We start from the raw sequence: 25,610 nt of genomic DNA on the forward strand, positions 1-25,610 counted from the left end.
ACTAGTGGTTTACCCCTGGGGTGAAGAAACTGCGGATGCAAACCACAGTCACTGACCCATGTTCTCTTTTATAATCCCAGTGGGTTTTCTTGCACTGATAAGGAAAATCTGTGTTCTAAAATGGCTGACCAAGCCAGCGAGGGGAATGCCAGTCCCGGTCTCAGGGCCGTTCTGGGTTTCCCTCCCTGCCCTGCCTGTCCTGGGCCCGAAAATGCCACATAAATGGAAGTAGAGGTGTATAAATTACCTCCTTTGTTTGTGCTCAGGACTCAGGCCTTTGGAGATCACTCTCCTGAGTCCACTGGTATTAAACCTCTGATCCTCCAGTATCTCCACGTGCCGTCTGGTTCTTCCGGGGGCGATTCAGTCCAGGTTCCCTAACAGGATGTCTCTTCCTCGAGGAACCTTCTGATTAAGGGTGGCTGCGCAGTGGAGGAAATGGTCACCGTCTGTGCTCCGAGCTCTGGTACACACTCAATCCAATTTTCTAGATGATGGCCTCTTTTTAAGGCACCATTTAACCCCTCCAAATACTACCTCGCCATCTTTCATGGATTTCTCATAATCATGGGATCTCAGAAATGGGAGGTCCTTTTGCAGGCTCTGACTGCCCCTGCCAGCAATGTGTCTCTCTCCCCCCACCTGCCCCAGAAGCATATGGCTCAAAGCTCACCCACTCTGTTCAGAGGCCTACCCAGTGCTAGCCTCTGCTTCTTTGTTGAGTGTTGAGTTTACACTTGAATGTTCCTGCTTCTTTGTGATGCTAAATCTCAAGTCTTCCAAGTGCGTATTTTTTCTTAGCTGTGACTGTCAGCCCCTCAAGGGCAGAAACCTGCACTCTGGTGGCTTTGGGTCTCTCCTCAAAGACGGTGCCGACTAGAACATCCCAGCCTCCAAGGCACATGCACTTGTCAGCCGTTGTACTGACCTCCGGCCATATTAGCTTGGTCCTAGTTCCTTAGGAGTTTTCCTCGGAATTCAACATTCTAGTGTAGTGCTAACCACCTTCACCTTCATAGACTCTTCTGAAACGCGCGTGAAACAAGGAGGCAGAGTGGAGGCTGCCCTTCTCCAAGGTGGAACTGAAGCCGGCAAGACGCTATAACAGCCCAGGGCCCTCTCCGTCTTTTTACTAGAGCCCACACTGGAAACAACGGTCTTCACTCCAGACCTCCGATCCCATGAATTCCAGCATTCCGATTTGATATTAGTGTGCGTGTCTTTATAAACACCGCCTTCCCCCGTTTAACAACACTGTTTAACTTCCTGTTTTTTTCTATCCTGTGCAACTATCCTAACTACACACCCAGAACGAACACGTACTGGCAAAACCATAGCAAAGTGCACACAGTAAAGGAGAGGAAAGCTCTTTTATAGAGGAAAGGGGACAGCTGGGAAGGGCTGTTACAAACAAAAAGTCCGTTGGATTAAATGGGGAGGTCGCAGTATAGTGGCTTCTGATTGGCTGATTGTGACGGTCTCTCATTGGCTGGGCTGTTGCCAAGGTGGAGGAGGATACCTTTTCTTAAATGTAAGCGAAGGAGAGTAAAGTGCTATTGACTTGCAAACAGCCTCTCTCCCTGTTGGGTCTGCAGTCACCGGGAATAGTAGGGCATGAGAACTGCCCATTCTGGCCTCCCGACTTCATTCTAAATGAGTTTTCCTTTTATTAATTTGCACAACTCCTTATGTTTAAATCCTTTCTCAGCCCCTTGCTTAGGCTGTTTCTGAGTGTTGGTTTGTAAAATAGGGCTAAGTACTTAAAATAGTGTCTGGTAGTTGGTGCTATATTTCTTACCTTTTTATTATTTTGTTAAAGTTTAATTATTTGGAAACAAATTACGTCTCCCTTCCTGTGCTTCATGCTCTGGCCACAGCAGTCCTCAGTTTGGTTAAGCACATTCCCTACACTCATCAGCACGAGCTTTTGGAGCCAGTGCCAGCTGGTCAGCTTAGGAGACTTGCTCGGGCTTTGTGAAAAAGTATCTCGACCAACTCGACTGTCACTAATTCAACTTACAAACTAGTTACTAATTCAACTGGCTGAAAGGGTTTCTCCTTCAGAGAGGTGCATCCCCAGCCTGGTAATACACATATGGGTGCAGAGGCTAGGAGGAAAACAGGCTCTATGTCTGATCCAGGAGGCCTTTTTATTTTTTTTTATTTTTTTTCAAGATTTTATTTATTTATTTGACAGAGATCACAAGCAGACAGAGAGGCAGGCGGGGGGCGGGGCGGTGGGGGAAGCAGGCTCTCCACCATCCACCAAGCAGAGAGCCCGATGCGGGGCTCGATCCCAGGACCCTGAGATCACGACCTGAGCTGAAGGCAGAGGCCCCAACCCACTGAGCCACCCATGTGCCCCTTTTTATTTTTATTTGAGAGAGAGTGAGTGGGAGAGAGCATGAACTGGGGGATGGGCAGGAGAGAGAGAGAGAAGCAGACTTCCCTGCTGAGCAGGGGGTGCAGTGCAAGGCTCAATCCCAGCCCCCCAGGATCATGACCTGAACCCCCCAGGTGCCCCCTGGCAGGCCTTTTTAAATGGGCTTCTGATTGAATATGCCTGGATTCAGTTCACCTTTTATTTTTAAAGATTTGTTTATTTGAAGGAGAGAGAGCACACACACGTGGGTGCAAAGTGAAGGGGGCAGACAGAGAGGAAGAGAGAGAATCTCAAGCAGACTCCACACTGAGCAGGGAGCCCAACTCAGGGCTACATCCCTCAACCCCAAGATCAGGACCAAGGCAAAACCAGGAGTTGGACACCCAACCAACTGTGCCACCGGGTGCCCCTGAAAGTTCACCTTTTAAACCAGGGATCTAAACAGGACTGTTTTTGAACTTAAGATGAGGGTGGGGTGAATGTTTGGCAAACCTTTCAGAACTCAGGCTTGAAGCAGTAGCCTGATGCCTTGTGTTGGCCCCTCTGGCATTTAAGGCTTTTCCCTCCCTGGATGAAAAGATCGGGTGTGGACCTTTCTCCCGCTAGAACTCCAGAGTTGAGCTCCTTTCTTTGCAAGTAATTTGGTCTCTTCATGACTTTGGGATGGTCACTCACCTTCTGTACTGACAGAACTTCTTCTGGGAAGATATTACAAACAAATTCACGTGGGAAGCAGCTGGGAGTATTACGGATTTCTTGATGTAGTTCTTAGTCATCTGTTTTCGACTATATGAAACACTCATTGCCTCCCATGCTCTCTGGCTTCTCTAGGCAAGTGTTCTCTTGTTAACAGCTGCCCACACTTAGGTATGGAAGAATCCAGTGGCTGCCAGTTAGAACAAGCATGTTAATGGCAGCAAGCCGACAACTAGCTAGTAAAGGACTGGGGGAGGGGGAATAAAGCAGCTGTTTTGGTTTTGAAACATGGACCATACTGGCTTGGGGCTTGGGAAAGATGTGTAGCCTGCATACTTCCCTAGTCTCTTCTTGGCTTATAACAAATAAACCAGTAACCTTCCTGGGTGTGAGGAGGAGGATTCAGTACCCAAGGGCCCAGCTTGGTTGGAAAAGCAGTTGAGTTGGTGGACAAGTGCTAGAAAAGATAAGGCTATTGAGTCTCTAGGAACCAGAGGCCGAGTGACTAAGGTCTGGGTGCCCCCTCAGGCTTCCCCACTAGGAGTCACAGTATTTTTTCTGCTTAGATCAGCTTATTTGCTACTACCACCCAATTGCTTCCTGAGCCAGGCAAATGCCTCACCTTTGCAACTTTTCACTTTTTTCTCTGTCCTCTCCTCTCTTGACTCAATCCAGCAGAAGAGAGAACACAGGGTGGTAAGAGGCCAATCTTTCAAACTTACCCAGGCTTTGCCCAGATCATCTGTGCTGAAGGTGAGAGCATTATTTGTTTATTCAAAACTAACCAAAAAGTCAGCAAACTTGGGAGAGTGTATAAGTCACTTTTCAATTCATTCATTCACTCATTCAGTAAAGACTGCGAGCCTATTTTCATACATCAGCTGTTGTTTCGGCCCTGAATTTACAAAGATGAAAGAAAGTCCATGTATAACAAATGAGTTCCTGATTCTAGGTTATTGTTAGAGAATTTCCAATTTCCAAGAAAAAAGATTTCCACTGGGTTCCCTCACACTGACAGTGAAAGTTGAGTATTCCCAAGTGGGGTGGGCACTGACTTATGATTCCTGGGCTTATGAGCAAACCTTTCCTTCCTCCTCTCTCAAGCAGGTGTTCCAGCCATAGAGGTCCTTCAGACATCCCCAGCCACCCACAGTATGCTGTGGGGAGAAGGGTGCTTACAGACATATACATACGGTGTCTCACAGGAAGGAAGATGACAGGTAAGGGTGTGTAAAGTACACTCTGACTTTCCCTACTAAGGGTGTCTCTTTTCACTTAAAACTATGCCAAGAAAGTTAACAGATTGATAGTCAATGGCAGAGTGTGTTCTAATAATGCCTACTTTTTTTTTTAATTTTTAAATTTGTATTTATTTTGAGCGTGAGAGAGAACACAGCTGGGGGGAGGAACAGAGGAAGAGGGAGAAGCAGACTCCCCAGTGAGCAGGGAACCCAACATGGGGCTCGATCCCAGGACCCCAGGATCATGACCCGAGCTGAAGGCAGATGCCCAACCTACTGAGTTACCCAGGTACCCCTAATACTGCTTATTGAATGTGACAAAATCCTACAGAAAATTTGGAATGTTGTTATAGGATTATGCACAGGGATTATTTTAAGGGATTCGGACTGTTTATTTATATGTGTGTGCATGTGTGCAAAGAAATGTCAACTAAATTTTCTCAAATGGCAGCTTATCAAATGAATAGATTGATTCACAGTTTGTCTTTCAATTCATTAATTTATACCCAGCAGTACTTTAACTCAATCAGGGCCTCCTAGTGCCGTGATTGGTAATGTTGTCTTGCAACAAAAATCTAAAAAAAAAAAACCAAAAACCAGAAAGGAGACTGTGCTTCCGCTTACCAACTGCTGTAGCTGGCAGTGGAGTTTTCATCCCCTGCCTCCCCACCTGGAAGGAGAAACAGCTGCTGACTGCTGATTGGCCATTACCCTACAGCGCCTCATAGATCATCATGGCTGATGATATATGGATGTTGTGGTCTTTCATTTCTAGGCTTATTCTGCTAGTGGTATGTCAGTTGGGGAAGGTAATCAAAAAGACGGGACTGCCAGCTGGTCCATGAGTTGGACCCTGGCCCTCAGGCTTCCTCCTCCCTTCCGTGTCTGCGGAACGGGGTTTCTGCTTGCCTTTCCCATTCCCAGAGGCTGCTCCAAGGACACAGCCTTGCTACAGTTGAGAACATCTGCACGGTGTACGTGACTAAACCCAGTTAAGGCCTCTTTATGAACTTTTAAGATCTGCAGAGTGAGTACAGGATGCATTTATCTTGCTGCTGGCCAAGACAAGTCTTAAATGTAAGTCCCCTTTGCTTCTTAGAGCTGCCACCTACCAACCTGGAGTGGCCTGCCTCTTTACCCTCTCCCTGCCCTCCGGCTATGGGGCTGTTTCAGATTCTACCTGGAAAGCCCCTGAGGTTGCAAACCAACAGTATATCCCCAAACTTTTTCTCCCATCAGTTTCTGTGTTTGTCCTTTGTCATGATGGCTGGGAGTGGCCGCAGCCTGTCCTAGCAGGCACCCGCCTCACTGGCCAAACTCCAACCCTGCAACTTGCTGGTGTTTTTGCCCTCCAGGCTCTGAGAGATCTTTCAGAAGGGATTCACGATGGGGAAGAGATGGGGGGAGGAGGGAGGAACTCTCCCTGGCAAGCTTATTTCTTTGGCCAGGCCTGTCTTTAACCTGCCCAATCAAGAAACAGGCAAGTTTTCTGGCACAGGTCTGACCGGGAGGTCACAGCTGCCCTTGCAGTAGCGATCCTTAACCAAGAGGTTTTAGAAATGTTTTTTGAGAAACTGTCTCTGGAAACACTGGGGCTGGTGTTGTCCATTCATGCCCCATCTCTCTCCAAAGACTCTTCTTCTGGAGGTCTATATCCCTGAATACAGGTGAGGAAGCCAGAGACCTGGGACCTTTGAAGGTGCCTGCCTTCCCCACCTTGCTGCCAGGGGCTGACTCAAAACCCTGGTGAAAGTAGCAGGCAGCCTCTCGTGTTCTGCCCTGGCTTGTCTGTTTGAAGGTAGGGGAATGAGAGAAACATTACCCCCACTGGAGGAAATGTGGTTGGATGACCTGCCTCACTGTATATGCCTTTAATCTGACTTGAAAGAGGGTCCACTGGGCTCACGTTTGGTTCTGGTTCTTAAAAATAATTTCCAGAAGTATTTATTAAAATAAAAATCTGTCATCTTCATCATTCATATCTTTAACTGTTAATAGTGATTTTTAAACCGAATGTTGATAAAACTTGAGCACACTGTTCATCTTTCAGATCGTAGGTAGGTTGAAGCCCATCCTACAGAAACACTGGCCTCTCCCCTGCAGGGAAAGGCCTTGTCTCTCCTCTAGGGACACATCACAAAAGCAGACAACACTGAGAGGTTTTAAAAACACATCCTATACAAGCACTTTTTGTTGTGTTCAGACGGAAGAATATGACACAAATCTTCATTCACTGGAGGTGTGAAAACAAGTCGATTTACACATTAGCAGAATCTGAAAATCATTCCAGTGGACGTGGTACCCTCCAGGGCTGTCATATCCGAGCTTCGTGTACATTCTTCTCAAATTTCTCATTGAGTTCTGGCTTGTTGGGAACCGTGGCCAAGTGGTAGGGTATGAAAGAAAACTAATCTCCTAGTCTTCCGACAGGCCTCTTGAGCAAGGCGACAGGCCTCTTGAGCAAGGCGGGAGATAAGCAAGCAAGCAAGATAGTCACTGTGCCCTGTGGCAGAAATGTCAGAAAGTGATTTGCATGAAAGTGAGCAAGCGCTTCTGACAAATTTGATTTTGCCTGAAGTGGGAGTGGTTTCACCCACTCTGATACAGGTCTTCTTCACCACAGTGCATTTTATACTCAGAGAAGATTTCAAGAAACAAGTTTTAGCAAGGAGCTGGAAAGTGCTCTCGGGAGGAAGGTGGAGCGGGCAGCGTTCTGGGAGCTGGCAGGCATCTGGCTGTCGTCCACAGTAACAGCAGATGAAGACCTTCTGACAGGCCAGAAAGCTGGGAAGGCTGGTGGTGGCTCTGGGTGTCAGCAACAGTAAGAGGAGCCAGCACTCGAATAAAGATGCAAAAACAGATGAGGTAGGGAACTAAAGAAGTAGTTCATCTGTCAGAAAGGAGGGAGCAAAAAACAGCTTTTAGGAATATGAAGCTAAAAAGATGATTGTCAAATGGATTGTGTCCCCTAGAGGAGACTCTTGGTTGAGGCTGTCTTCTTTCTGATGCTTTGTCCTCTCAGGCAAGCGCCCTTCACCAAAAAGCTGGGTTTTGAAGTAAACAACTCCTAGAGTCTGCAGATATCTTCCCCCGTCAGCAGTGCAGAAGATGGCTACCCACGACATTCCCGACGGTCCTTCACAACATCCCCCATGGGGCCACAGGAGCTAAAGCACTCTCTCATGGCCAAAGGATCCAGTCCTCGGACACATAACCAAATGGCTCCAAGAAGTGGCTCAAGGGGGTGGGTAAGAGGAGCAGAGGGCAAAGCAGCTGGGGCTCACTCCAGTAAAGCCCTGGGTCAAAGAAGTCGGCACTGGCTCCCCATTTCAACACTGGGTGTCCCACGCCACCACCATCCCTTGATATACTAAACTCAGGTAGTAATCTTTACAGGAAGTGACCTTTCTTTCTGGGCATGAACATTGAAGGGAGAGCTTCCCTAACCATTTTCTAGTGTCTCCTCAAGCCCTGGCACCTCTGTCTGGCCCCCAAACTGCTCCGAACCCTTCTGTACCTTCCTCCTATCCATGTGCCCATCAGGTCCTCTGCTTAGCTTGTAGGAAGATAGCAGACAGCCATTACCAGGAGCTCCTGCTTCTCCCTGAAGCAGCCAGAGGTTGCCTGAACAGGTGCAGAGGGGCTACAGTCCCTGAGGCCAGGAACCTTGAAATTCTGCTTGAGACTTGGGAACATCACATTTTGTACTCCTCACGGCAGCTGTTCTGGGTGCTCCTGGTTTGGTATAAAGGAAGTGAAAAACGCATCTTCCCTTAAAAAACTGCATTCAGGTCAATCATTTCTGGGACTGTGAAGACACGATTCTTTATGCCATAATCTTCTCAAGTAACCTTAAAAAGATGTAAAATCCTAGGTCTGTAACACAGAAAACCTTTAAAGCATCTGACATATTTCCACCATGGGTGGGACAGGTGGTATGTGTGTACTGGGGGGTACTCTTGGGACTACCGCCTGTAGGATGGGGGAAGCAGGATGGGGCAGTAGGGGAAGCTGCACCACGATGCAGTTGTTAGAGGGAACTGCCCAGTTCCATGAGGAATTCTGAAACTGGATGGCACTTCAGATACCCCAGATTGCAGCAAGGAAGCTGGGCTTTTGTATCCTCACTGGCTGCTTGTGGGCATAGTTCCAGGAAAAGTTCTCTGCTGAGGGCAATTCCTGGGGGGGGACACAAAGAGTGGAGTGTCCCGGTCCTAAAGGAGGGAGGGCAGAGCAGCATACCACAATACCCTCTAACCCCCTGTCGGCCCACTAATAATGAGAGACCAACATTATTTAAATTATTTATTTTTTCTATAATACATCTCATTCAAATCATAGAATAGTCTGATCCTTTTTTTTCTCAAGCACAAGTTACACTCATCTCAGATGTTTTTTCTTTCCTTCTTTTAAGCTTACAGGATGGATAAAGATACACTTTAATAGACAAAAACCATCACTCAGAGTTTATTACAAATACAACTTCCCAGGGAGGCCCACTGCTAGCGCTTCGGAGTGTCTGGGGTGGGTCCTGGGGATGCAACATTTTAAAACTCTCCTCGTTAATTCTGCCGCAGGTGGTCCTTGAACCATCCTTAGAGGAACACTGCTTAGGACTTGTTATCTATTGGAAGCAACTTCAGGAAATCCAGGAATAATTAAGTATACAGAAATAGCTCTTCTATAAAATTTCCATATAAAAATAACGGTATTTATTTACAAAGTTTGAGATGCTATAAAATAATACATCATATTAGGTTAGGTACTTCGATCTAATAAAGTCTACATTAGGCAAGTCAGATGTGGTGTCTGCATCTTCCCCTGACTTCTCTCGTTTAAACTGTTTAAAGCATGTGGCACCACAACGTTTCCTTCATGCAGAAAAAAAGCAGACTATATTTTCTGGAAACCAAACCCAACAGCACATGATCAGATTAAGCATCTCCAAAGGAAAAGGTGAACTAACTTGTCATTTGGCCTCAGAGCCTCTCTTCTGTCTCAAAGTCAAGTGTGGTGGTGGTAAACAAAACACCTCAAGGAACTCCCAATACCAGACCATGGTCCTAAGAGCTCAGGCCCGTGGAGCAGCCGGCCAGTGAGCTTGGGCCGGATGCTAACGAAAGGTGGAACCTGCCATTGTGCTGCTAGGAGGAACAGAACTGCAATGTGCTCAGAGAAGTCTTCAAACCGTAGTCTGAAAAAAACGCTGACCCACTATGAACAAACAAAACAAAACATCAGGCCATTTGTTACTAGGTGGTGCCTGGCATGCGGAAGATGATGTATGATTAGCGACAACATGGTGAGTTTGAAGTGACAAAGGGCTTTTAACCCCAAACATGATCTGGGGGAGTTTCCGTGTTGAGACAGACACAGACAGAAACAAGCTAATGTGGTACAGAAGGATCCACTGATAACCCAGCCTCTCCAGCCTCCTACCAATGACCAACATGCAGGGCGGTCTTTGCTCATGGAGGAAGGAGTTTCTTCCCAGGTGTGAGGTCTAAAACTGGGGTCTCCCAGGTAGAGAGGGGCTCAAAGCTGACACCATAGCCTCATGATGGGGACTCAGGAGTGGAGTTCCACTTGTGCTCCTTGGCTGTGAAGCACTTGGTGCGACAGAGGGGACGGTAGTGAGGGGACGGTTTTCAGGAGGCCCTGTGGCCCTCACAGGAAGAAGAAATTCTGTGTTGCGGTGCAAACTCGGCCAGACAGGCCGAGGGATATTAGGTAGGTCAAGCTCTCAGCTTGTTTCTTTCTTTCTTTTAAAAAAATTTTTTCTAAAATGTATTTAACAGAGAGATCACAAGTAGGCAGAGAGGCAGGTATAGAGAGTGGGGGAAGCAGGCTCCCTGCTGAGCAGAGGGCCTGATGCAGGGCTCAATCCCAGAACCCTGAGACCATGACCTAAGCTGAAGGCAGAGGCTTAACCCACTGAGCCACCGAGGCACCCCTCTCAGCTTGTTTCTCAATGAATAGGGTGGAAGAAATGCTCCCTTTCTCTCTGAGACCCTTGGTGGAGAAGAGGGGAGTCCTGCCCGTTTTATCTATGCTGGCTTCCAACACAGATCTAAGCAGGGAGGCCCAAAGTCCAGTCTGTTGGACCAGCAAGGGTCAAGAAAACACTGGATTCTAGAGTCCTTTTTGTAAAGCAAAGGCTGTATAAGAATGACACGGGATTTCACCTTGACTGAGGAAGAGCTGCACAGAATGCACGTATAAAATGAACACACAGTTTGCTGTCTTCAGTACTACCATGCATGGCTGTCTGCTACCATTTATGCTTCTGTATGCATCAGAGATACCCAGGGCATAAATGGAGGGTCAGAGTTGCATGTCCACCGCTTTTTCTTCTTTAGCATAGTGTGAATGTAGACATATGTGGGGGAACTGGATCTCAAAAGTTACATAAGCATAACTGTTCAGAGATACCTTGAAGGGGCTAATTCCTGAGAAATGTTATCATTATGTGGGCATTTACATTTTTCTTAAAAAGGAAAGATCTTAAGCAAATATCAGGCTTTTCCCTTTTAAGTAATAGTGTGGCTTACCTGAAGCTTAAACTAACTGCCAGCTGTGATTTAGAGGGCGGAGAGGCACACTCCTGAGGCAAGTGGCACAGTGCAGGCCCCAGGCACTCTTGTGGGTCTCCCATAAACACACACTCAGGATTGGCAGTGCCCAGAGACTGCTGCCGTGGGTCATGAAAATGGGGAGCCTATTTCTGAAAATATCCTGGGGGAGTCTTTAGCTCCACTAAGGCCAATCCACATGCAGAGTAAAAGATTATCTTTTATGTGTCTAATATAAAAAGTAGATCTTTATGTACCTAACCACTTGAAAAACTAGAAGAAAACATCTAGAAAAGTGACTACTTTTCTATGGTATAGATTTCATTGCAAGGTGATGAAGCTAATAATGAGAATGTCATGGGTTAGTTAGAATCTTCTCTTGGTTTATGGATACTGCTGGTAGCTAAATTTTTCTTTTGAATCTTAAAAATTCCTAATAAACTCCAAAATGTATGCTTAAAAAGTGCATTTTACGGGACAGAGTGGTTCGGCAAGTCATTCAATAGTCTGATCCAGGACAAATGTCACTTTCTCGGGGTGGGGGATGCCTTCCCTGGCCACCTCAGGCAAAGTCACCTTCCCCCCACTATCTTACTACCCTGTCATCTTCCCCCTTAGCACTGATCATTCTCAATGTTTTGTTTCTTATTCACTCAAATACCTACTAAAGGATTAAATCTTTACATTCACTGTCCAACACCCACTCCATACTTACCACTAAGGAGGTACAATCTTAACACCTACATCCCAGATTTATTGGGGAGACACACTTCATTCATATGCCTGAGGACAGGGGAGCTGGATAGGGCCCTTAAAGTGAACCACTGATCAAGTTAAACAGGCATCCCCCACCCCCAACTCTCTCTCTGAGTGTGGTTATGAGAGAAACAGCTTTGGTAGCTCCCTCCCTTCCTTTGTAACCCTGCCCCCAAGAACACCCACTGCCACTGCGTCCCCAGGGCCCAAGTTACATCTATACATGGAGCAACTCTGCTGTCTCCGTGACCCAAGTAACCAAAAGAGTCATGGTTTTAGCAAACAGCTGAGTGACAGATGTCTGCAAGTTTGTGAAACATCCCCATTTTAACGATCTGATAGGAGCTATTTTGCATTTGAGGACTGACCCTGGCTTTATTTTTCAAATATGGTAGGGTGTGGTTACAACTGCAAATTCTGCCAGTGAGGGGAGTTCTCCTCTTTCCTCCTGCTACAATGGCAGAAACTCCCACCACTACTACAAAGAAGTAAATTGTGGGAAACCAAACATGTGGTCATCATCTGTCATGTTGTCCAGGGCCAGGGGCAGCACCCTCTTTCCTGCCCGCTCCATAGCGCCCTCTGTGGTCATAAGGCACAATTCACATCAGCACTTACTAGAGCTGATCTCATGCCCTTGTCAGCAGGAAAGGATGAAGTAGGTGAGACGATTCATAGGGTGGGGGGTAGGGGAGCTTGGGCAGGTGCCTGGGGGCCGGAAGCACTGCCGTGGACTCTGGCAGTGTTGCCCTCCCCATGTGCGGGCCAGCTGGGGCAGGTCTGCTGCCCCCCTGCGTGAGTGCTAAAGGGCATGACCAGATGACATGACGCACTTGGAAGGGTCACAGCTGAACTGACCCTCGAGGAAGAAAAAGGCCTCTTGAACTCCCCGAAAAGCAGAGTGGGATGAGCACCTTCTGGGAGCGGTGTCTATATGTGCAGGTAACCCCAAGGGCTACACCTATAATCCTGGATGTTGTGACCCTAATTTTCCAACATTTTGTTACTTCGACTTCTATATGCAATTGTGACTGAGTGTTTTAAAAAATCTCTTTAGGGGAGATACAGAAGAATAAAAGAATTTATCTTTCTAAACATCTCAACTTAGTTTTCTGCTCAGGTAAGGCTTTATACCAGCGACATGTACTGGTGACCACAGTGACTCCAACAGATGTCCTCAGCAGGAAGCCAAATACATTGCTGAGGGACGGAGACCATTTCCCACCAAATACCGCACGCACATGCTAAGAGGGCCGATGACGGGGCACCAGGTACATTAGGAGTCTTTGGTTGCTTTAAAAAAAACAAACCTGTGTTTTATCAGTTTACAACACTATAGCAGCAGAGAGAGAGAGAGAGAAAGACAGTGAGAGAGAGAGAGAGAATAGAGAAGGGGGTGGTGTCCCAAGAGCTCCAGCAAGGACTCTGCTATTTGGTGGAGGAATGGTTATGGTTAATGTATCTGCACAAATGTTGATGTTCAGGTCTTGGAACCTGTATAAAATATTCTGAAGACTAAAGAACTAACGGTGGCCCCCCCTCAAGTATAGGGATGTGGGTGGTTAAGGTTGGAGTTAGTAAAGGAGGTGGCAGTTTGGCAGGGAACTCAGTTTTACTCAGCTGTTAGCTGATGATCTTCGAGTCCGAAATGTCTTGGAAGCGCTCGGAGCCCCACTGCAGCCTCTGCGGTCTTCCGGGCTCCGGCCATCCACCCAGCCTCGGAGCTGTGCCCAAGCACAGGCAGAGATGGAATTCTCTAAGAACTGCCTCCACCTGCCTGCCTCCACCTCCCTGCCCCCTTGACCACTCCAAGTCTGCACTATGGCTTCTTTCTGACAGAATGAGTGCTGTCTCAAAGGAACTTAAAGTTGTGTGTTCTCGTGTATTAGTTTTCACGGCCTTAGTAAAAATTTTAGGTTAGCCATATCTTTCACCTCCAGCTCACTGGAAGCAGAGTGGAAAAGATATCAGAAGGCATCCGTACTTCCCCCATGGATTTAGAAAAGCACCAATCTGGGACAAGCCTGAGCTGGGCCCAAAGGTGCTAGATTAATCTAGAGGCAAATCCAAATGATTCGAGTCAAAGGATTATTTTCCATTGTTATTTGCTCCTTCTGAAGGCCTTACTGTGAAATTAGATTGGGGTTTGGCCACACTAGCAGGTATCCCCATGCTCCCCTGTTCGGAAGAGCAGGAACTGTGACTACACCAGTGCAGTGTTCCCGGTGGCATCTTTGGCTATGGAACAACATACTGTTTACTGCACAATATGAAACAGATCCAAGCATTTGGAGTGATCAATATTTTTCCGTGTTTCTCTGAAACACTGAATAGCAGGTTAGTTTGAAATACAATTTAGCCAGGAATAAGCCAAATACGGTAATTTTGAAAACGAAAATGTACAAAAGGTGACATGTACAGGAAAACATTGCTGTCCATATTCTTGAAGTAGACTTTTCTTTTAAGACAAAAGTAATGACATTTGGTTCATTTTCACAAATTGCACACTGAGTAAAATCATACAAGCACTGTAGGGAACTCTAAGCAAGCAGTTCAGTCACAGGAATTTGTTTCTTGGTTCTGTTTTAAATGAAAAAGCTATATGAAATGCACAGCTTTGATTAAAACTACAGATACAATTTCCTTCTCTGTAAAACTCCAGATTTCGAATGCTGGCAAAGGCAGTGCTGGCAAAGTATTTAATGCACGTGGAAACGCTATTCTATTTTGGCTTCCAGAAGTAGCCCTAGAAAATTCTATGCACCAATGCATTGGCTAATAATGATCGTTTCAGTTTTACTATAAATTATTCTAAATGTCACTTAAGTACTTAAGAATTAGCGCTTGCTCCTTTCTAGAAGCTGTCTAAGGCAGCTGATGCACCAAGCACCTCAACTAGACTTCCAACTAGTTCAGCAGTTCAATCTATACTCCTTAGACCACAAGGATTGCCGTCTACAGCCCTCACTGTACAACTCATCCTCACTGGATCCTCTCATGGTCACTTCTGCTTGTAAAAAGCAGCCCAGTTGAGGAAGAGAGACATGACAAACGTGATGTCACGGGCTATTCGCTACAGCAATCTTGATTCTAAGGGGGGTTACGTGGGTGTGGGGGAACACAAGGATCCCAACTCGTGGAAGATAAATGAGCTTCATTCATGCTGCCAATTCTTTAGGGACTGTCCCCTCTATCACCTCAGAAAACCGCTTTGTTTGCAGTGTGATCCATGGCTCTGTCGTTCAAAGTTTTCATTCATGCTATGTTAACTTTCATCTCAATCATCTCAGCCTTCAGATAATTTGCTTATTGTGTTTCCCTAGTTTTCACTGAACACACAGTGCAAACAAAGGCAAAGACTGAAGCAATCATTTCAAAAACAAGAGCTCACACTAAAAACACACATGAGCATCAAATATTAAAATGTGGGTTTTCTCCTGTCTTTATTCTGGGGAGGAGGAATCCTCCTCGTCATCTTCCTCGTCTTCGTCGTTGAATGAACAGGGGGTCTCGCCTCGCGACTCAGAGCAGTGAGAGGCCGCACTGCTGGACTGGTGACTGTTTGGGGCAAGGAACTGCCCAGTTGCTAAGGCCACTTCAGCATCCAAGCACAACCCCTGGTTTACACTAGCAAATAATTAAAAACACACAAGCTCATTAACGTGGTGAATGTTTTAAGCTTTGTAAAATGTAGGACTAAAAACATGGGAGAGGAGGTGCCACTGGGGCGCTCTGCCCGAACCCGCTCCAGAAAGACCACTGCTGGCAGTGACACCTGGCTCTTCCCATGGAGGGGCTCAGGGCTTCACCGCTTCTCTTTCTAACCCAGAAAAAATACGTACCTTGATTGTGACAAGGTGGCACCAGTGGTCAGGTCTAAATTTGAAACTGATTGAGTAGAGTTCAAAAGTAGTCCCTGATTTAACCAGGAAGGTCCTGTGGAGATATCTGTAGGGAGAAACAGAAACAGAAGATGTTGGTTCACTGCAAGTTGAAGGAAGCACGGATGAGGAAGGGCACGAGCCTGATCTAAATTACAGCTGGGTGAGGGGCATCTGAGGGGCTCAGTCAGTGAAGTGGCTGCCTTTGGCTCAGGTTGTGATCACAGGGTCCTGGGACGGAGCCCCACATCAGGCTCTCTGTTCAGCGGAAGCCTGCTGCTCCTCTCCCTCCACTGCCAACCCCCCCCTCCGCCCCGCCGCCCCCGCTTGTGCGCTCTCCCTGTGTGTGTTCTCTCAAATAAATAAATAGCTTAAAAAAAAAATCACAGCTAGGTAAATCTGCTCTGGGGATAATCCACATTTCTTCAGCTTGGAAAAAGGAAATCTCTAGGACATAAGAATAGGAAAAAAAATATGGGAAGGCAGACTACAGTGAGGAAGAATTCTAATTAAACCAATCACAGACTCCCACTCTTTTTTCTTAATTAAGACCTCGAGAGACAGCTGAGAGCCCAGTGATTGCTGCACTATTCTTGGACACCTGCTGTCCTCACCACCAAAGACTCTGACTGGTGTTAAAAGCTAAAGCCAGGAGTGGGTAAAAAGAAAGTGAAATCAAAAACAGGTAAGAAGGACAGGGGTGCCTGAGTGGGTCAGTCGGTTAAGCGTCTGACTGACCCTTGATTTCAGTTTAGGCTGTGATCTCAGGGTTGAGATGGAGCCCTGCATTAGGCTCCACGCTGGGCATGGTGCCTGCTTTGATTCCTCTCTCTCCCTCTCCCCCTCCCCACCTTCTGGGGGGGAAAAAAAAAGACAAGAAACAGGTAAGGAGGTTAGACACATTATTTTTAAAAAAGATTTTATTTATTTATTTGACAGAGATCACAAGTAGGCAGAGAGGCAGGCAGAGAGAGAGGGAGAAGCAGGCTCCCCGCTGAGCAGAGAGCCCGATGTGGGGCTCGATCCCAGGACCCTGGGATCATGACCTGAGCCAAAGGCAGAGGCTTTAACCCACTGAGCCACCCAGGTGCCCCGGTTAGACACATTTTTACTAAAACTCCCACTGCACCATCTTTTCATGTGCCCCCTAAAGAACTCAGTGCTATTACTCATCAAAGATACATTCTTTTCCCTGGCATCCTTTGCTCTGTAACTCAAACTAGCCCTTATTTTAAAAGGTCATATGCAGTCACATTTCTAATGAAGGTGAGACAGGCATTACTGTTTTAGTTTGCATAAAATATTTTTGGTATATAACCTTGTAATCTTATTTTCTGTGCATATATCATATTTCTCCAATCATAACCCTGATAAATTCTTATTATAATTTTATTAGTTTCATACTGGTCTCATTGTCTAGAATTTAGCTCAAAGAAGACCGTGGAACATGTAAGATCTAAATGTTACTGAATGAATGAGTATAGTCTCTTTCACATTAAGTTTACAAAAGAGTGAAAGAAATGATAGAAATGTATTCCTAAAAAGAAATTCTTTGACTTACATTACAAAATAAGACCTTATACATACTCAGAAAGTGCAATTTAGTAATGAGCCTTTATTACAGCTAATCAAAATAGTTTTGTAATTACTGTGCCCAAAAAAAGGAACCCCCAAAACCCCCCAGAACTATATGTACTAGGATTAAACACTCTGCTACTGGTACTGTCTGACCAAGTGAGAAGCTTCCTATGTAGGAAAAAAGGAAACTAAATTATTTCATTAATTTTAGAATGGCCTTGTGAACCCTTTTCTTTATAGGCTAGCTAAGACAGCTGTGGAAAAAAAGAACTTCAATTCTAAGAAGAATAGCAGACTTTAACTACATTAAATAAGAACAAGCCTGTGCAAGATGAAATTAAAGCCAGAATCCTGTGGTGAATATTAATTAGTATATATGGAAACTTTCTGTCAGAACACAGCTATTTACTTGTTTGTGAGCGAGACACAGTAAATTTTCCTTTTCACAATGGCTTTGAAAAGCCTACATTTCTTTCGCATTATCATAAGATCCACACAATAGTTCTCACAATCTAACTCAAGAGCCATTCTGTCCCTTTGCACACTAAAGGCACAAATTTCTTCTTTTAAAGTAACCAGAAAGTCTATGTCCCAGGCTGCAAATGAGGTCACAAAGAGATCAAAACCATAGAGCCTGCCTGATTGCCCTGAGCCTTTTCACTGAGAATAAGCTAAAATGAAGTTCTGGTGATTTATTGAGTAAGCCCTTTATTCAGCCCCTGCTGGACTGCCACTATGCCTGCGCTGCTAAGAAAACAGCAGGGCCTGCTTGGGGACAGAGTGGGGAGAAGGGAGCATGGGGGGCAAAGAGAGGGGGCAAGCTGGCTAAAGGACAAGAAGGAGTCACACCTGCAGCAGGTGGATGGTGCCAGTTTAAGAGCCAAATCCAACAGAAACCAAATCTCAATTAACAAACTTGTGTTTTGACCAGAGGGCCAAAACCATAGAGCAAAATAAAATAAAGACGAGGGGCACCTGGCTGGCTCATTGGCCGAACATGAGACTCGATCTCTGGGTTGTAGTCCCCAAGGTGGGTGTAGAGATTACTTAAAAAATAAAATCTTAAAAAAAAAAAAAGAACTACCTCTTTGCTCATATTTGGCTCATATTTGATTTACTATACCTTAGAACTAATATTACAGTGTCTTCAGAAAGTGATGTAAAATTCTAGGTGGTGATATTTATAAATCAAGGAAACTGGTAAGAGCAAAGGCAAAAAGCATTATTTATGCCTCCAAATTATATGTACAGAATATACATAGTCTTGGGAAATGAGATAATCATAAAGATTTCTGAATCAGAAAAAAAAATCTGAATTATACAACATGCAAAACATACTGTCTTTGTTTTCAAGTATACTCAATATATTCTTAAAAATCACAATAAAAAGACAACCTGATGCAAAAATGTGCAAAGGATCTGAATAGATATCTCTGCAAGGAAGATTTACAAGTGACCAATAAGCACACAAAAAGACGCTTAGCACACTAGCCATTAGGAAAATGCAAAATAAAAGAACAGTAAAATACTACCTCGCATCTACAAGAATAGGTTATAATAAAAAGGATGGACAGTGATAATTACTGAGAAGGATGTGGACAACCCAGAACCCTCATACACTGCTCGTAGGACTGCAAAATGGTACAAATGCTTTTGGAGAATAGTTGGGCAGTTACTCAAAATGTATATAGAGTTGCGATTTGACCAAGAAATTGCACTACTAGGTATACAACCAGAAGTGACAACTTAGGATCACACGGAAACATGTACAAGAACGTTTATAGCAGCATCATTCGTAATAGCCCCGAAACAATCCAAATGTCTACCAACTAAATGAATGGGTAGATGAAATGTGCTATTATTCATACGATGGCAATAAAAAGGGATGAAGTACCGACGCTACGGCATGGATGAACCTTGAAAACCTCATGCTAAGTGAAAGACATCCGTCACAAAGGCTGCTAGTGCATGATTCCATCTATAGGAAATGTCCGGAATGGACAAATCCAGTGACAAAGCAGATTACTGGCTGCCTAGGGCTGGGAGGAATGAGGGAATAGGGAGTGATTGCTAATGTGTATGGGGTTTCTTTCTGAAGTGATAAAAATAAAAATGTTGTAGAATTAGTGATTGCACAACCTTATGAATATACTAAGTCCCACTGAACTGTACATACCATAAAATGGCGAATTTTATGGTATGTAAATGAAATCTTAATTTAAAAAAAATGAGGATGCCATTTCCCATCCACCTGATTTGGGAAAAATAGAATACTTCCATCCTGCAGGTGAGAATGTAACTTGTGAAATCAAATTAAAAAGCTCTGGCTTTGGGGCGCCTGGGTGGCTCAGTGGGTTAAAGCCTCTGCCTTCGGCTCGGGTCATGATCCCAGGGTCCTGGGATCGAGCCCCACATCGGGCTCTCTGCTCCGTGGAGAGTCTGCTTCCTCCTCTCTCTCCCTGCTTGCCTCTCTTGCCTACTTGTAATCTGTCTGCCAAATAAATAAATAAAATCTTTAAAAAAAAAAAAAAAAAAAAGCTCTGGCTTTATCATAAGTGAAGCTGCAGCTGCCCGCACCCGGGACCCAGCTGTCTCATGCCACACACTGGCACTTGGGGCACTATGGTATCATCATAGAAATGTTCAAAGTAGCACTGTTTTTCATATTAAGAAATTGGAAACAAAACTCAAAGGTTCATCATCAGTAAAATGAATGAACAGTGATATATTCATATAATGGAGTTCTATACAGTGGTAAAAATGTATGAATTACAGCTACATTAAATCATGTGGATGGATGAAAAGATCATGTTGAGTGGAAAAACCCATTATCACTAAAGAATGTATCACTAGGAGTCCATTTATATAAAGGTCAGCAATAAGAAAAACGAAACAAGAAATTGTTCCCAGGTTACATATTTGTGTTTGTATCTCTAAAGAAAAGCAAACTATGATAAATAAGAAATTCAAGGGAATGGTCACATTTACAGGGGACAGAATGGGAAAGCATTCATTAACATACCTGTGATATAACCTTCTAAGGCCTTTGGCACCAGCGATTTAGCAAGTTTCAGATCCTCCAGAGAGCATTTGCCTGACTCCAGGCCAAAGGACATTCCCATCCGCTTCAGTACTTCTATGTCATCATGGATCTCAAAGGTGTTGTCAAAATTAAAAAGATATTCAAACCTGCATCAGAAAACAAAGTTAGTATGGGGCTTCAGTGGGATAGGGGAGGGCTGCGTAGTGTGGTACTCTGTACATTACATAAAAGAATGAGGGCCTACATTCAGCTATAGTACTGGAAACTGCTACTGTCATTCCACTGTGTTCAGGGGAATGACATCTCAAATAAGCCACTTTCCCAATTAAAACAGTTTTTCTATGACAGACAATAGGAGTCCATAAACTTCAGCCCTCATTAAGCTGTTACAAACAGGGGACAACTTTGGTGTAAAGCCAATACTTTTCAAGCTTTGTCACGAAAGTCAAATTATTAAGAAAGCCTTTTCAGTTTAATATATGACAACCCTACTCTAAGTTGGCCTATTAGGTTTGAGGAAAAAAAAACCCATTTTGGATGTTTGCTTAATGTTCCTGAATCAAGTGTTAACTAAAGCATACTTTAGATAAGCAATAAATGCATGACTTTTCACAAATGAACCAAAACTCAAATCCTGTCTTAAGAGCCTAAGAAGTGAAACGACTTAAGGAAAAAGTGCCACATAAATATATAGAACATTTCCAAATGTTCTTGAAAAATACCAAATCAGGGATGCCTGAGTGGCTCAGTCGGTTACGTGGCTGCCTTCAGCTCAGGTTATGATTCCAGGGTCCTGGGATGGTGTCCAGCATCCGGCCCCTTGCTCAGCAGGGAGCCTGCTTCTCCTTCTATCTGCCGCTCCCCCTGCTTGTGCTCTCTCTCTCTCTCTCTAGCAAATAAAGAAAACCTTAAAAAAGAAAAGCACCAAATCAGGATGCCCAGATGCCCAGTACACCCCCAAAAGGTGAATATAGGGGCACCTGGGTGGCTTAGTCATTAAGCATATGCCTTCGGCTCAGGTCATGATCCCAGGGTCCTGGGCTCGAGCCCCGCATCGGGCTCCCTGCTCAGTGGGGAGCCAGCTTCTCCTCCCTCTGCCTGCCACACTGCCTACTTGTGCTCTCTCTCTCTGCCAAATAAATAAAATCTGAAAAAAAAAAAAAAAAAAAAAAAAAGGTAAATATAGGAAAGCAAGGCATAGTCTTTTTGACTCCTAGGCTAGGCCCTGGGGCACCTTCACCCACAGGCCTCAGCCCTATGGGGACGGAGTGCAGTGAATATTCTGGCACAGTGGTGGGTTTATGTTGTCATGAAATTCTTACTAAAGTCGTGAGAAGGTAAAATTATTCATGCTAGATCTTACATCAGGGTAAAGATTACAACTTAAAGTGAAATGCCAAGTTTAAATAATCTGAAGTATATAAATCTGAATAAAGGACATTAACAAATTTTCAGGAAAAAAAAATGCCTGTCACAGGGATGATTCCTGGCATATGTTAAAAGCAGACGGTTCTGTAAATTTAATCCCCATTGTGAAAAAGCCTCCAGGCTAATTAAGGGGAAAAGATTGCATCACCAAAGTAACTGAAAGACAAGGCTTTAGGACCTACCTTGCAACAAGCTTCTACAAGCTGCTCATAGCCTCCTTCCCTTCACTCAGAGGAGGGGCAGGAAAGGGCATGAGTCAGTAAACCACCGAAGGATGGAAACCTCACCAGGCCCCAGCCTGGGATGAACAGAATCCCTAATTCCCTTAGGCCAATGGTTCCCAGATTCTCTTGCTACTCTTTTTTAGACTTAGAGCACTAAGTAATGAAGAGAATTTAATAATCCCTTACTAAACAAGAGGCTAACTGGAGAGAGAAACTAGAATTCTAAGTTTGTTTCTCCTGAAAGTATGTTAAAAATTCTCTAGAATTCTCAGTTTTATGAGAATATATGTTAACAGTCCCTATAGATGTAGGGTTTTGTCAAGATTTTGCAACTGTGTGAATAATAATACAGACACATACCATTACTGACCACAGGGCTGGGTCCTTTAAGGACTGATCTATAACTTTTGAAAACCAGCAAGTTAAATACTATAATTCTCACTTTTGTAGGAGGAAGCAACCAGATCTCAAAAAGGTTAAGACACTATGTTGCTAGCAGACAGAATGAAAAATGGATCTTCTGACTTCATACTATTTTTCCTTGTGTCTATAGTCTTAATTATCAAATACTTTTGAAATCCCTGCTCACTGTTTTTCTTTTGGCACCTTCTTATTTAAGTGACCTAGAATCTCTATATGCAATCAAGATAAACAAGGGAAGCAACACTGCCTGAGACAAAGGTGGGAAAAACAAGGGAAGGCAAAGCCCAAGGGCAATGTTGTAGCTCCAAGGAAACCAGAGGTCCTAGTCTCCCCGGACAGGCTTGGACTGTGCCTGTGGGGCTGATGTAATTACTGGGCCTCTTTCACTTTCAAATGAATCCTGACTTGGTCAATAGATTATATGCTGACTCCTTGTAACAGCAGCTATATTTGTAAAGTGCTTGCTTTGGGTCAGATCCTTTAAAGACATCATGGTATTTAAGCCTCATAAGGCTAGGATGTGATAGAGGCCTTGGAATCATCCCCTTTTGTTCTTTAGAAAACTGCTTTGAAGTAGCTAAATGGGGGAGTCACAATCCACACTTGGGTCTGTTTCACTCCACAACCCTACTTCCTTAACTATCTCAGGACACAGGTCATGGCCTGAAGACCACTACTGTTCTCATGAAGGGTAAAGTTACAAATTACAAATTAATTACAAATTACAATTAATTCTTAGCAGTATCTTTAAAACTGCTACTTTTCACTTGCTATGATAAATATCATCATCAACTTTAGTTAAAATGTAAAAAAAATCTCGGTGGGAATGTATATTGGTACAGCCACCATAGAAAACAGTATTGTGGTTCCTCAAACAAACAAACAAACAAACAAACTAACAAACAAAAAACTACCATGTGATTGAGCAATCTCACTTGTATCTATCTGAAAGAAACAGAATCACTATTTCACAAAGATAACTGCACCCCCGTGTTCACTGCAGCATTATTTACAATAGCCAAGATAGAGAACCTGACTGTTCACTGAAATATGAATGGATGAAGAAAATGTGGTATATGTGTGTGCACACACGTTTGTGCATAAATGTAATATTTGGCCATAAAAAAGAAGGAAATTCTGACATTTGCAACAGCATGAGTGGACCTTGAGGGCATTATGCTAACTGAAATAAATCAAAGACAAATACTGTATGATTTCACTTATATGTGGAATCTAAAAAAAAAAAATGAACTCATAGATGCAGAGAACAGACTGGTGGTTGCCAGAGGTGGAGGTGTTGAAGGTGATCAAAAGGTATAAACTTCTAGTTATAAAATAAACAAGAAAAAAAGCAAGCAGAGAATGCAACTAGAATTTTCCTGTCCATTCATTAATAAAGAGAAGCATACTCAACTCAGATACAGCAAAACAAAGAAACAATTGCCTTAATGCCACATGCTGACCTAAAATATTTCCACACTAAACCATGGAAGTCAATCACCAGTGAACCCACCTTGTCCCAGGCTCTCACTGATGGTCTACTTTAAGGCAGTTACTTGCCCAGGGTTACCACATACATGTACATACACGTGCACCTTGGCCGGGGTCCAGGCCCACAATGCATATAGGACAGGCAGTGCAGTGCCAGGCACAAGACAGGGGCTGAGAGGGTGAGTGATGAAGAATGCACTAGTAGATGGCAGCACTCCATGTCTGCACCCCAGGGAGGTCAGCCTCAGAGGACTCGGATAATGAAGGACACCCTTCTTTATGCTGTGAATGATAGGAATGTGTTCCCGGGAGGCCAGCCCTATAGGCCGCCCCTAGTTTTCCACTCACTTGTCACTGGAGATGCTGCAATCTATGACTGTTTTTCTGCTTGTATTGATGATTATAAATGGGAGCTGAATGGTGGAGTTCAGAGCTGGAGGACCCTGGTTCTGCTGTTCATTTTGCCGATTTCTCTGAACCAGGTTTTTGAAAGCGATTTGCTGTAATGATCAAGAAAAAGAATATGGTCATTTAATGTGGATAAGTGAGTTGGGATTCAATGAATTATAATAAATACATTCAAGAAATAGTATTAGAGAATTAGAAATTAAAGAGTTTAAATACTATCAGAGACCTTAAATACTATTAAATAGCATTAATAGTATTAGAAATTGGAGATATATAAAGAGGCCATCTACCTATAACTTAACGAAAATGAAATACTTAGGAAAAAATATTTGAATGATCTAACTCAGATACATTTCAAGGGAAAACACGTACTTTTAAATGATGTCTGACATCATCCTAATGTAAATTATGGGGCCTATGGCTTCTGTCATCCATAGACACAGGATCTTACAAATCAGCAAGAGCCCAGGAGCGCCTGCAACTCTTCTTAGAGTGACAAGGAGAAAGTGATACCAAGCGAACTTATATTTTCCACTTATCTAACAGATTCTTGGGAGTTGGGGGTTACATATACCTTTTAACCTGTCTAGCTCAGGGATATGTAAACTTTATAAAAGTCACAGAATCCTTTCTTCAAATGAAATCTATGGACAACTACGTAAAACAGATGGAAGCAGCACTGCTCTGGCTGGTGGCAGAGGGGCAGGGAGTCCAGAGCCTAGTGGCTCTGCCCTCACTCACCTGAGTTTCCTAGGGCACCTGCACAGAATTCCTGCATCCACAGGGCACAGCTGGAGTCTGGCCTGACCCACCCTTCACCTGACATCTTTCAGACAAGAAACTAAGGCTTGGCACTTATAAGATAGATCAAGGCCTAATCCTGATACTGAGTCTTGCTGCTACTTTTAGTTATAACCATTATTTGCAAGTCAAAGAAGTGACTGTTCACACCCCTTTTAATAAGGCAAATGTACCAGAGAAATCCATAGCTAGAAAGACTATGCAATTCAACTTTTTTATCTACTCATGAAACAGAATGGTTTTTTAAATGCTCCTAAAGTCAGATCCTCTCATTCCCTTTTACTGGCATGTCTCATCTTTGCCCAGTAGGGATGAATTTAAGTTGCTTTCTATGTTTTAGCAATCTTATCCTAGGATTATTTGTTTTAGGTTCTGAGCCTTAACAAAAGTTTAATTAAGATTACTTTTATCTTAAAATGACTGGGTATTATCCCTAGAAAGTGAACATTTATGCCTAAAATTCACAAAATAGAAGGGATGCCAATTTATTCTAGCCCTAGCACTATGTCTAGAAATCACTATCAATATCAATCACTATCAAAAAACTATCACTACTGGGCACCTGGGTGGCTCAGTCAGTTAAGTGTCTGCCTTCAGCTCAGGTCATGATCCTAGGGTTCTGGGACTGAGCCCCATGGCAGGCTTCCTGCTCAGCGAGGAGCCTGCTCCTCCCTCTCCCCTCTGC

At 44.1% G+C, this 25,610-nt stretch overlaps 1 protein-coding gene across 6 annotated transcripts in view; it reads right to left on the reverse strand.

Moving 5' to 3' along the window:
- Positions 1–13,888: 13,888 nt before the first annotated feature.
- TFDP2 (transcription factor Dp-2) overlaps positions 13,889–25,610 on the reverse strand; it is a 166,213-nt gene continuing 154,491 nt past the window's right edge. For 5 of the 6 annotated variants that reach the window (XM_080822591.1, XM_080822596.1, XM_080822594.1 and 2 more), the window contains 4 exons: positions 24,065–24,216; positions 20,130–20,296; positions 15,491–15,596; positions 13,939–15,275 (listed from right to left, as the gene is read on the reverse strand). In XM_080822591.1, coding sequence (XP_080678717.1) covers positions 15,092–15,275; positions 15,491–15,596; positions 20,130–20,296; positions 24,065–24,216 — 609 coding nt within the window. In that variant the 3' untranslated portion in view covers positions 13,939–15,091. Of the gene's footprint in view, positions 15,276–15,490; positions 15,597–20,129; positions 20,297–24,064; positions 24,217–25,610 lie in introns of all 6 variants that reach the window. The other variant, XM_080822595.1, reaches the window with a different exon arrangement.

Source organism: Martes martes (assembly GCF_963455335.1).
Source record: "Martes martes genome assembly, chromosome: 1".
Lineage (NCBI taxonomy): Eukaryota > Metazoa > Chordata > Mammalia > Carnivora > Mustelidae > Martes > Martes martes.